This window comes from Labrus mixtus, chromosome 19, assembly GCF_963584025.1.
Source record: "Labrus mixtus chromosome 19, fLabMix1.1, whole genome shotgun sequence".
Lineage (NCBI taxonomy): Eukaryota > Metazoa > Chordata > Actinopteri > Labriformes > Labridae > Labrus > Labrus mixtus.
This window is the reverse complement of record NC_083630.1, coordinates 14,016,494-14,030,055: the sequence shown is the minus strand read 5'-3', so window position 1 is coordinate 14,030,055 and position 13,562 is coordinate 14,016,494. Positions and strand designations below refer to the sequence as shown.

The following is a 13,562-nucleotide window of genomic DNA, read 5'->3' as shown; positions in this document are numbered from 1 at the left end:
ATACACATATACCCTAAATTGCAGTTAAATCTGCTCATATAATTAAATGAACACCTACAGTTCACCATCTGCGTACAATGGGCTGATTTAACAAAGACACTGGGTGAAATAAGGGTCAAATTAGCCTTTCATTTTATCTGCTTTTCTTCAGCTTTGACTTTGACGCTGTTATCAATCCTCTCAGTATTAGAAAACCATCATGAATGTGTGTTTTTTTTAAACTGCCCTCATATTTAGTATGTTAATGTGCTGAAACATTGTCTTTGGATTTCTGTGACTGTTACAAGCATGCATATGAACATTTTCAATCAGTATTAACATTATAGATTTTGGGAAGTAGATATGAACTATATTCTTTTATGTTATAAGGACATTACTCAGGATTAAAGTTTCTCTATGTGTTACAGTACTTATCATTGGATGTATCATTGTAGATGGATCTGTTGCTCACTACTATGCAAACAAACAGTTAATAAGTAATAAACTGCAACAATAAGCTCACTCTTGTGAGTCCAAAAAACTGTAGCCCACTGTTTGTTTGTGCATACATTTGAAAATGGTCGCCTTTTGCTGAATATTTTTTTCCTTGTCCCCTTCACCAAAATTATGTGACAGGCTATGTATTTAATACAAACAGATAACAATGGTGGACTGCTTCAAAATGACTAAAACATCCAGCCATACATAAGTTGTTAAACTGTATCCTATTACAACACTTTCTAAAAAGTAAGTCCTATTGTATTCTAGAAGAAGGACTAATTTAAGCAACACACACGTTTTACTGGCTACCTGTTTGTTTATCAGCGACGTAACTGCATAATTTGCCGTAAAACTATCAACTTTAATCGACTAACTTTGAACTTTGCTAGGTGTAATTGGCACCACATTCTGCACGTGCGCAGTGTATTAGCCTCCGCGTGCAGATGCATTACAAGCCAGGGGTGAACCGGTGGGTGGGTTAGAGCCATAGGTTAGAGCCCGGCGGATAAATGGGAGTGGCGGCGGCGGCTCTGTTAACACTGCTGGCAGCCAGTGAGCGGAAGATTTGTAATCTCTGTCACAGAGCTGCCGTGCCATTGGTTTCTACCGGGAAGCTGCCGCCAGAGAGCCGTAGAGTTAGTGAGGCGACAAACTGGGGATGGTCCCGGGCTGAGTCTCCAACATGAGCCGGGCTCAGAGACGCCTGCTCCACACTGCTTGACTCAAAAGCCGCCTGAACTCACCCTGGCTCTACTTGGTTGCATTTTTTTTTCTTCCCCCCTTCACATTTTGGTCGCCGAGACGAGTCGTGAAGGACGAATGACACCGGCTCACCTCATGATTTCTTCCTGCTGAAAGCTCCTGCGAGGCACAACAGTTTTCTTCATGGCGTCTCCACAACAGTCAAGAATTCAGTCGTATCTGGAAAATAATAAAATTGGACCTTTGTTTGAGGTGAGTGCGAAAAAATAATGAAATGTGAAGTTCTCATTAGTCCATTAAAATGACTGCTCCTTTGCACCACGCTTCATTAATCAGCCTTTGGTTATGCTAAACGATGAGCACACATCTGAGAGAGTTGTCACTGGAGTTTCAGGCGATTTGTTGAACTAAACCATTTCTCGCCAAAAATGTATTAACCTACTCTAGAGGTTATAAAAATCGACATTGTAACATCAGAAACCATATAGGCTATATAGCTTATTTTCTTTTTAAATCCCTGAACGTCCCATTGCGCTCCGTTACAACGAGATAGCCTGTTTCACAGAAACATAAGGGAAATTGGCGGAATTGTTTGCTCATTTTTTTTTATGATTACCATCTGTAATTTGCTCTCCAAAATTACAGATGATGTTCCCAATCACTGCCTCACTCGACGTTGTTACAGTTTGTTGAAGTTGTGGCCACTCAGGGAAGCCAGTTGTAATTCATAGAACAAAGCAGGGCTGGCTTTACTGCTCGTTCTGCTACAGAGGACACAGCATAACTAACTACCTGCCTCTGTCTGTTTGCCAGTACAGGGATCTGTGTGTGTGTGTGTGTGTGTTGATCCAGGGGTGTTCTCAGTGTGGCATCCAAGCAACCCAGGGGAGAGCATGACTTCATCCCTTGTTTGCTATTGGATTTCATGCTGAAAAGCTGGTGTGAAGCACAATCAGAAAGAGGACAGACAGAACTGAGCCGGCTTTTTGCAGCAGGTCTGTGAGTCTGTCACTATGGTGGTACAAAAGGGTGGCTGTATTTGGCCCAAAGCAATATTCACATGCACACGATGTGTTTCGCAAAGTGCTGATGTTTCACTTCAGTCTGTAGTAGCAGCACAGACACACACACACACACACACACACACACACACACACACACAAACGCCGGCTGCATGTTAAACAGATGTAGTGAGGCTTGTTTCAGGACCTTGGACAGAGACCCGTGCTCAACATTCATTAAACAGCAGGAAATGTCTTTTTTTGTGAGGCCACAGCAGTCAGTGAGGCTCACACCACACAGTGTGTGTGTGTGTGTGTGTGCTCTTTGTTTGTTTTTCCTCCTTCCATCGTCCTCTCCCACCTGTCTCACACCTATGTTTTCTTCTCTGTGTGTTCTCTATATTTTTGGCTCTGTCCACGCTTCAATTGGATCTCATTTATGTAAATATTGAAAATCACTAAAGGAAAGTGCTCATTAAAAACACCATTGTTAAAAAGATGAATAAGATCTTATAGTAAAGCTTTAATGCATTCTGAAGTGTGCCCTGAATACACCATGCAGCGTTTGTAGTCTGGCCAACAAGGACATGGCTCTTTGCTGAGTTGAGTATAGCATTCAGTCTATAGACTGTGGATGGTGTATTGCTAGTCTGCATTGTGCGCTGGAGATTTTCATAGAAAGCTGACAGATTGTTTTCTAAAGGGGGAGAGGTGGAAGTTGAATAAAGTGGAAAATTTGAAAACCCTCTAGTCCCTGGTCTGCTGCTCTCCTCATGAGAAAATGATGAAATGTGCACCCGAAAAAGCCCATGCCATTTCATTGTTGTCCCATAGAAAACCCACCCAAGTGCATTCAGTTGTGAAGAAACATGTTTATTATTATAGCAGGAAAAATAATCCAGGAAGAGAGACCAAAACTCTCCTTGTAATTTTCTTTTTGTTGAAATATAGAGAATAAGTGCAGCAAACTTGTGATTCAGCCATGCTGCTTTTACCGAATACCATAGCAGAAAGTTGGATTGCCATTCAAATATGATTTTTAACTATAATTATTATGAATTTAAATAAGACACTGAATCAAAATCCGGGAACTGTATTTGAAAAGTGGATGAAGTTACCATGACGGCAATTAGTTTTGACTTCCATATTCAAGTCTCGAGTTTGTCTCCATATTGTTTTTGAACCTCAAGTGACCATATAAGGACAGAAAGATATAAGCAATCTCCATCATAGACTGTATATAACAAGGACGTTGTCTCAGTGATGTCACCCACTGGTTTCTGAAGAGTTGTTAGTAAGCGCAACAATGGCAACTTTGCTTCATTGGAAGTGCCATTTTTGCACTTTTGCAGCTACATTGGAAGGTCTGTCTATACCTTACTTTTGGTCATTCTACAGTAGAGCTGAGGTGGGACTTAAAGAGCCTTTCAGATAGTATGTTGTGTGTGTGCTGCGCTCGCCGCGGGGTGGGCACACACAAAGCATGGCGTAAGTTGCTAGGTGACCGAAACAATAGTTGGGAAATAGCTACTTTTATATTTAGGATGCACAGTATGTATGTATCTGTCCACTATTCAGTAGAAAGCGCTGGCCTTTCTCCTGCTGAGGAGGAGGAGACGAGCAGCAAAGAAGAAGAGGGGTGTGTTTATGAAATCCTCAGGGCGAGACAGGATTTGGGGGAGTTTAGGCTCGTCCAGGAGCTGCTGCTCTATAGCGACCTCTTCACAAGCTCGACACACATTTCTGTTGCTCATTTAAATACACCTGATACACCCGAACTGTTGGAAATGTATTTCCAAACAAGATCTTTCATTGCCGATGTCCCGGTAGGCCTTTACATAGAGCTCAGAAAAGTGGGACACCGTTTGGTGTGATCTGATCTTCCCTCGTGGTGGACACACCAAAGCGTCGCCACAGAGCGCTGTGCCCAAGTAACTTACACGCAGCGCATTCAGACGGCAAGCAAACCTTGTTTCTTGGTCTGTATTTGTTAAAAGTTTGCCAATGATTTGTCAAAAACGGTAAAAGGAACCCGAAATCTTACCTTCTTTAATGTCGCTTTTTCTATAAATTATTACATAAATTATTATTTGTACTGTGTTTAAGACTGGAAACAAGCATTTGAGATAATAAACTCGTATTGAAGACATTTACTGAGGGACGTGATGGAGTGAGAGGGCATTTTAATATCTCCTTCATTCTATTGGACTTATTTCTGCAGTGATTACAGCCCCCCTGCTGGCCATTAGAACAAATCCTGGATTAAGTCACCTCTGTGTTGGCTTAACTAGACGTTGCATACACTTCTAATAAACAGCCCATACTCACAATGGAGAACGATATGTTTTTTTGATTTTGTGTCATAGCCTTTTTTCCAAACATAGTGTGCTATTATAATGCTGGTAGTTGGACATTTTCCATGTTTTTTCCTTGTAAAGTTAGATATACCAAGCACATTTCCTTTAAAGAACTTTTCATGTACCTAAGATCTTTAGAGCTTTGAGTTTTCCTTCGTTAGATGTGTAAAGTGCCCCCCCCCCCCCCCCCCCCCCCGATCTCATCTACACTAAATGAGCTCCCTGCATCTGCAAAGCCCCATCACTTCCTCCTCATACCCCGAACACACAGCTGCAGTATTACACAGTCTGAGAAACAGTGTGCAGGGGGGTTCATTTACTCACACTGATGAGACACTGCTTATGATGTGCCATAGAATTGATTCCTTTCTCCCCCCCCCCACGCTAATGAAATGGTTGCTCTGTAGAGATTTCAAGCTGAGTCAACACCGACCGAATAACCTCCAAAAAGTGAAGCAGCCTTTCATAATAATCATAGTAATAATTACTCTATAGATTGTTGTCAGCCTCTTGTCTCTTGGAGTAAACTGATATTCTTTTTAAACACCTCTTTACGTTCACATCGGGGGAATTATAGAGGTTAAGATTATTTGAATATTTGGTTGTACTGTGTGTGATCAAACAAGAAGAGGAACATTCTTAATGCAGCTAAAATTGACAGAAGGTTCAATGCAACTTTATAAAAAAGAATCCATTAATGTCTTTAAAATCTTTGTATTATCAAAGAGGATCTTTCATATCTTTCTGCAAAGCTTCTGTTAGTTAAACGCGTGTTAGAGGACCAGTGGGTAGAAATGGAGCAGTGTGTGTTTCTTTGAGCAGCAGACAGGGTAAAACCCGCTCTCATGTTCCTCCCTGCTGTGATCAGTCAATCAAATCTCAGGCTGAATAATTGTCCTGTTTGAACAGTGAACCGACACATCATGAAAGTGAAGTCTAGACTGTTAAAAACTGAAATTGGGATTCAGTCAAACTGTCTGCTTTGTTGGAGAACTGGTGTCATTGTCCATTACCTTTCCCCTTAGTGACTGACGCTAACAGCTTGAATAAAGGTCTGATTAAACGTTTTGTTATCTGAGTATTAGTCTCGTAGCTCAGTGATAGACTGCAGCGCTGTTTGATCTCTTATACATGAAATAAATAGATCAGGTCCACATTACAATTATTTTTAATATTCCACTATATATACACACACACACACAGACATGAATACTCACACGTGGTCTGACATATTGATCCTCTGCCTTGAGAGGTAATTTATTCTACATTTTATTAGAAGCGATCATTACATACTGTTGTAGCGGTTTGCTCTGTATGTCAGTCTCAGTGAAAACATGTTACTTCTGTATGCATGCTGCTAGATTTGTGAATTTGAATCAGTTGAGTTGTGATTTAGAGAGTTTTCACTATTCAGTCAAAAACGAGAATTTGAGCTACAGCACTTCTCACAAAACAATCTTGCTTTAAGATATTGTTTGTAGCTGACCTTTGAGTCACGCTTGCAGAAAAACAAACAGTTTAGAGCAGAGAGCAGGTTCAGTCATAGATGAGAGGTTTCATCACAAGTACAAACACACCTAGGAACGTTTTTTGTCTGTCTGGGTTACGTCGTCATCGGCTTACATGTGGTAATTAAAACCCAGTAATTCATTTCACTTGTGGCTGCTTTGCTGTTACATGTATTGATTCTTTTATGTTAATGTGGTATTCAGTGCAAAATATCTGCAGAAAGAAGTGGATATTACAGAAAAGCTTTTCCTCTGCTAGAACTCATTGGCTTGACAAGTAAGCCACCTTTTATCCTGATGGCCAAGCAAACTGAATGTCATCATTACTAGAAAATATGATTAGCACTCTTGTCAAGTTTATCATCCATCTGTATGCTGGTGGGTTAGCTAAGCACAGATGCTCAGTTTAATTTTAGAATACTATACTACACTATGAGGCATGCTTACATTAAATACTTAACAATTTTCCAATGGCAAATTTTTATGATGCCAGGGGAAAAACGGGGAAAATGGAAATCAGCCTTCAGGAAGAGACAGCAGACTTTATATTTAGGATCAACACCATCAAAATTCAGAGAGAAACCATTTCTAAACCCATAATGTTCAAGACATAACACATCCACCCTCCTCATTAGATCACTCACAGGTGTGTTTTGGTTTCCATTATGGACAAGCTAATGGTCTTTTCAAGGATGGCGATTTGATTTGACAGATGTATGGTCGTGCATCGGTTAACACCATCGGTTCGCTCCCTCTCAGGCGTGGTTGAAGTAATAATTACAACAAGACAGGCAGCCCAAGGCCAGGTCGGTCCTTGGGGAGTTTCAGAAGGAAAGGATATCTGCGAGATCAGGCAGGGGGACGATGAGGGAAGTCCAATATGAGGAAGATTTAGAGCGTGTGACTGGGACGGGGGCAGGGAGTGAGTACGGGAAACGGAGAGAGAGCGAGAGTGAGAGAGCATGTTGGGTGTGTTGCATGCTAATAAAGTTATCATGTCCTCTTACAGCCTGAGGATGCTGCTGTCTCACTGCTGTGTGTGACTGATAGTCTGCTGCTGGTGTGGGAGAGCTGATCATCTCGTACACACATCCTTGATAGTAACTTTATATTTTTACTCATAAACTATACCTATGTTTTTAAATTTCAGAGCAGATTCACATTGATATATCCTTATGATACTCACATGCCTCATATTTACTCTTAAAAAATGTGTCCGCCGTGATTGTTGGTCCTCGACAATAAGAAAACACCTCTTATTCAGTTTAAGTGATGGTATCCACAATCCTCATTCTGTGCTTTCTCAGCTTCAGTTGTAGCTGGTTTGAGGTCTGCAGGCAGTCTGCATAAACAAAAATGAAGTTCTGATCTCAAGAAGTAACTCTCTCTCACAGAGTACCCCTGTAGTTTAAAACAGACGGATGACTGCGGATCTCTCTTTCATTGAAATGTCTTTAGAGAAGGGATGTCAGCGCAGTGAGAGACAATTAAATTGACCAGATTGCTTCATATAGACAAATAGAATGTGAGTATTAGTTTAAGATAGACCAAGATGATTTTTTTCCTAGAGGCTTTGTTTTGATAGGTCAGCTTTTGCTGTGGTGCGTAAATCATTGAAGATATTCCCCTTGTGCTGCTGACCCAACCAAACCAGCTGAGCCAGTGTATATTTACATTATTTTAAAATGTCTTGTCTTAACAATGTGAAAAACATAGCCAACAAGAAGACATTTAAAGTCAGAGTTAAGTCAAGGAGAATTTGTCGTTTATAGAGTAAGTGGTGGAGTACGTCCTGCAGGTGATGGATGGAAACTCTGGGCTGAATGTCCTGGAACACCCTGAATTAACAGAATATCAAAAACCAAGATGTTTCATTTTTAGTGGCGTCAAAAGTGACAACATCTGGAGATACATTACTCACATGAAGTTATTTTAAGTACAGTTTTCTGTCAACTAATCATTCCATTAATTAAAAAAAGCGAGCCGGTCTGTTATTACTCATTTCATAGTATGCCTATAGCAATGCAACAGGCCTCGTTTGAATCACTGAAAGATAGAAATGAACTTGAGGCAAACCTTCAGGATGGAGGGAGTGAGGAGTGAAGGCATCTTTTCCTTGTGTGTGTGTGTGTCAGCAGTGCAGATAAAAGCATCTCTCTGATGAGTGATATTTGGTAGTAGCTGCCCGGTCGGGTGACATTGCCTCTCTCCCAGTCTCCTCTTCCTGCGTGATCTCTTCTGCTCCTGTCTGCCTGCTTTTGGATCGCTTCCATCTCTCTTTCTCTTTACTCATCCTCACCTAAATTGACTCATCACATCATTTTTCTTTTTCTGTCCAATACTGAACTCTTTGTGCTGGAAGCCTGATGGACAGACCCACAGACATTACCTTAAATACCCTGTGATGTGACTTTGTATTCCCGTATTTCATTGGCCTAACAGCAGGTAAATCAGCAGCTGTTGGCCTTTACTACGAGGACAGGGAGCTCTCTTGGGAGTCCTGACAGAGCTGCTGCTGAATTTTAATTTTTTCATATACAAGGACAAATCTGAGGAAAAAGATTTCTGGATTTATAACTGATCAGAGAAAAGATTCTGAGTTTTTTTTAACCAGGCAAACATTAAATATTTTGGAAATGCATGCAGGATATTTCTGCAAATGTATTTTAATTCCACAAATACAGTATACAGAAATGATTGTCTTGCTTGTAGATTGTTATGGATAAATTGCCTACCAGAAATCCAGTTTGTGAATGCCCAGTTTCTCCTCACACACAGCTCTTTACAGCTCAAACGGTTTGTGAAGCATCTGTTATATTGAGGTGGAAATGCATCAGCTCAAAGAAAGGAAAAAAATAAGCGCTTCGACCTCATGTAGTTGTTCATGTAGCTGCATCAACATTGGAATTATGTTTTTTTTCAATCCACTCTTTCCTCGCTATAATCCACCACTTTTTCTTCAATGCTACAGCTCTCTCGTCATTTCCTTCCCACCACTGTGAAACTGCCTCTGTTGATTTCTCCCCGTGTCCAGCAATCTACCACCCAAACTCTACCCTGTTTGCCGTCCTCTCCTTTCCACTTTCAGTTTGGGGAGTAAGTCAAAGTTGCAGGGAGCATCAGAGAGTATCATGATTGTCACTGTCCCCGGGGGAAAGTCCTTGAGAGCTTTCAAGGACACAGTAGCCTCCTGGCTGGGCGACGGCTTATCAATTGTGGCCGCCAAACTACACCGCCCGGGTCACAGAGATACCACTGATCTGCACAGATATGGACTTTGTGTCTCTGTACCTAGCGCCACCTGTTGGCCTGCATATAGCACCAGATTCGAACGCTGAAACACACTCCTTATCCCCCCCCCCCCCCCCCCCCCCCCCCCCCCCCCCCCCCCCCCCGCCACACACACACACAAATCCACACTTTAACTATGGATGTTGTTTTGCTGATGCAAGTCACTTCCAACCAAATAGCATTAAAGTCTTGTATTTAGAAATGTTGACCCAAATTTGAGCATACATATCACTACGGTTCCTGTCAAAGGAAATAAGATGATGAGTCAAACAGTATGGGCTTATCAAATAGGACTCATGTTATTTTAGGCACCTCATTACCATAGAAAGTGAAAAGCGTCAGACACGCTTACCTTGCTCTGATGTTTATGAGACTTATGTTATATATGCATATCCACCATGAAGATATTGTGGGATTTGTTGCTTCTCGAATGTCTCTTTGGCTTTTTATGATGTAATGGAGATGGTGAAGGACGCAAAAGTACAAAGGGTGCATTAGCTCATTCCGCAGCTTGTGTCACACCGGATGCAAAACACTCCACAGGACGTCCAATCAATATAAGTTGGCACACAATGGTTTTACAGTAGATACGTGGGCTGAATGCAGATGTGGCCACATGTGCTGCCCATTCTCCACCATGAATATGCAATATGTGTCCATCTGTTTTTGTGGTTGACTTTTTCCTGATGGATCCAACTAATCTAAGCACACCGTTGGTGGTGTTACACACTCTACATCACGGTGTGCTGTATCCACTGGGAAACACAATCATGAAAATCACCGCTGGGCACTCATCCATAAAAGAACGACACATCTGACTATTAAGACCTGGAAACCCTGGGGTGTTTAACAGAGTTCTGCTAGTTTGGCTTCCTGTTTAATGTACCAAATTACAGCCTTCATTTATAGACCTCCTGTTGCTAGGTAAGTTAAATTACCCACAGGAGCCACTCTGCAGTAAATACAAATGTTACATCTTAAAACCGTTAGAGGTTTTTAACAGTTAGACTCAGGCCACAGCACTTCAGAGATGATTAACTTGACTTTTTAGTGGGCTGTAAATTATCTTTCAGGATTTACCAAATGCCTGTTATCAGAAATAACATCACTGTTCTTTCCTGAAGAGCTTTTAGATCACTTTTACTTTGTGTGGTAAGCAATAGAGCAAGGTCTCTCCAGCCTGCAGAGAAACATTTCTGCACACTCCCTGTTTGTGCATTCATAAGCTATTTGTGGCAAATGCTGCTGTAGACACTGGGGCCGGGCAGGAGGGTCCTCCTGACCATTTACCTGATTAGCTTTTGAAACACACACACACACACACACACACACACACACACACACACACACACACACACACACAGTGAAGCCAAAGATATCCAGCATTAACACACACATCAATGATCTTCTAAAGCCCCTCTAAAACGCACATGCAGAAACATGAGTGTTTCCACAAGGGCAAACACATACCAGCCACTACAATGATCTGTTTAGCTGCACACAAACATGTATACAGTATGTTCTTGCCACATTGAGCTTATTGTACACGCTGATTTTCACACACACACACACACACACACACACACACACACACACCCTTCATTTTGTTCATTTTGTCCATACATCACTGCCAATTCACCGCAGTCTACTAATGACTCGTCTCTAATGAGTCATCCCGAAGTCAGCCTCAGCTGAGTTCTTTCTCTCATTCCATATCATGCCGGTCAATACAAACACACCCATGTACTCAGCTTTATGCTGATTCCACTTCACACATCAGATTCAGGCAGACGTCTGTTCCTTACAGCTGTAATAAACAAACAGCTTTTCTTTGGTGCTGATAGAAATGTGGGGAATTCTGTACAAAAAAATCATCTTTTATTAACCCATGTGGTCCTTTTTTCTTTATAGTTGGCCTCTTTTTCCCATTTGACCGTTTAAACTCCCTGTTTATATAAACTGTCTCATTACGTTACTTTTCACATCCACTATGTGCTGTTTATCTCTCCCAATAAATCGAATACAACAAAAAAATTATGTTCCTTTTATTCATTTTAAGCACATGATTTATTCTGTTCCTCTATCAGGTCCAGCACACCAGCTGCTGCTCACTGGATATCTTTAGACATTAAGGAATGAGTTTTGTTTGGCAACAACATTTTTGTGCACAGTTCGATCAAATTCTGCAGTGTTTGTTTCCTTTTTTGTTCCTTGTTTCTTGGCAGACGGATCGGATTCGAAGTTTCCCGACATGTGTGCTACTAATTGACACAGAAGGGAAGTGATCACTCTCTTTGGGGATATGTTGGTGCAGTGTTTGCCTGGACTTCTTATTTTTTAGGATATTGACATGTAGTGGAGCAAATGATTTCAACACTGGCTCTCACAGTCTTAGATAGTGAGGTCTAACTACAGAACAAGACTTGCACTGCTTGTAGGGATTGATTGTCTTTATCCACTTCCTCATTTTGGACACTCTGCTGGCCGTTCTCTCTCAGTGCTGCTGCAGCATCTCTTCTATCTAACTGCTCTCTGCTTTACTCTGCTCCTGTAGGAGTTGATGACCAAATTGATAACTGAGACTCCAGACCATCCAATCCCTTTTCTCATTGATCACCTGCAGACCAAGCAAGACAGCCCAGGCAAGCTGCACAGAGCTCTGTCAGGCTCCGCAGCACTGTGGGCGCAGAGCTCCCCAGGTCTGTACCCCCGAAAGCAATAACACACTATGAACACACACACACACACACACACACACACACACACACACACACACACACACACACACACACACACACACACACACACACACACACACACACACACACACAGACAGAATAACATTTGTCTTCGTACAGTCTCTCCAATATTGGCACAGAGACAGTCATTAGTCCGCATCTGCGGCAGAGCTTGCAGAGTAAACTTGGCTTGCATTCATACTCTTTAAATTTGCATAACAGTGGCATTGTGAGCAGATATTATGACTCCCTCTCCTTACAGAAAGCAAAAACACTCGCAGGGAGCACAGCAACTATGAGAAGCCATGGCAAATTCACCCGAAGAAACCAAAAAAATCCAAGAGTGACCTGGCTATGTCAAGTATCTCTCCTCCTTCACCTGAATCCAAGTCCTGTAAGTTACTCTTTTTGGTGTGAAAGTCTTTTTCTGCTTTTCTTGCACAGACACATAATCCACTTTTGAATATGAAGCTTTACAGTTTTGATACCTGTTGTATCACTTGTATCCCAATTACACGCTCCATTGACTTTAATCTCCATTTTTAATTTGATATAATTATATCTAATTAGAGTTAGCACAGGGTATAGTCCAGGGTCCGCCCTCAGCCCTGCAGATGAGTTCATTACAAAGTTCCACTTTTTACACACTTGCTGCTGCACTACTACACACTCTGAAGACAAATTGTTCACAAAAGTTCTTCCATTAATGCTAAACGAATGCAGATGAGGAGATTTTTCTGGTGCTAACTTTTTTATACCAGCAATAAATTACCTTAGCTGTGAAGTATGACACTTGAGACAATGAGGATGGATCAAATGGGGAGCATGCAGAGAAATAGTCTACTTCAATAATTTAACACTGTGCTCTATCACTGCCAGACCAGGGCTATTTCAGGCTGCGGTCGAGCATTCCTCACAAAAGAAAAGGAAACGACGAGTGCACAAAAAGAGATAAAAGAGAAAAAAGTGAAAGTTGGAAGTTAAAATAAAGTAAGCGACACTGGGCGCACGAGGTGTTCTTTTCTTATGAGCTTTAGCAGCAATCCTGCTACCACTCTAGAGCCCTCAAAGATACATTTAAAGACAAGTCACATTAAAAATATATGCACGTGTTTTGATTTGCAGAGCTCATGAAAAATTTAAATCGAAAGAACAACCGCTCATCATTATTGTAAAATGTTGCAAGAACAACAGCAATAGCTGTCATGAATATAAACCTCAAAGGTTCTTTGAATATTCTTCATCTTTGTTTTGGTTTCTTCCTCTAAACTGATGCTTTAATGGGCAGCCAAAGTTAGAACTAATTCTTTACATTTAATGTATGCTATTTATTGACAGCACAACCCTTTGAATTAGCAGCACAACACACAGAGGCGAGCAGGGAGAGGATAGCAAGACTTTTTTTTTCCTGATGTAATGAATTTTTTTTTTTTTTCCCATTTAACGAGTCTCCATTTGGCTGAAAACATTTGCTCTGTTTTTATG

The 13,562-nt window shown here is 41.3% G+C and overlaps 2 protein-coding genes across 3 annotated transcripts in view; both read left to right on the top strand.

Annotated features, from left to right (window-relative positions):
- prex2 (phosphatidylinositol-3,4,5-trisphosphate-dependent Rac exchange factor 2) overlaps positions 1-521 on the top strand; it is a 106,446-nt gene extending 105,925 nt beyond the window's left edge. The window contains exon 41 of the mRNA XM_061064592.1: positions 1-521. This exon is cut by the window's left edge and continues 322 nt beyond it. The gene's annotated coding sequence lies outside the window, so the exon portion shown is untranslated.
- A 417-nt stretch (positions 522-938) lies between these two features.
- The window catches only part of c19h8orf34 (chromosome 19 C8orf34 homolog), a 53,983-nt gene continuing 41,359 nt past the window's right edge, over positions 939-13,562 (top strand). Inside the window, exons 1-3 of one of the 2 annotated variants that reach the window (XM_061064548.1) lie at positions 939-1,434; positions 11,894-12,038; positions 12,340-12,471. In XM_061064548.1, coding sequence (XP_060920531.1) covers positions 1,366-1,434; positions 11,894-12,038; positions 12,340-12,471 — 346 coding nt within the window. In that variant the 5' untranslated portion in view covers positions 939-1,365. The remainder of the gene's footprint in view (positions 1,435-11,893; positions 12,039-12,339; positions 12,472-13,562) is intronic. The other variant, XM_061064547.1, reaches the window with a different exon arrangement.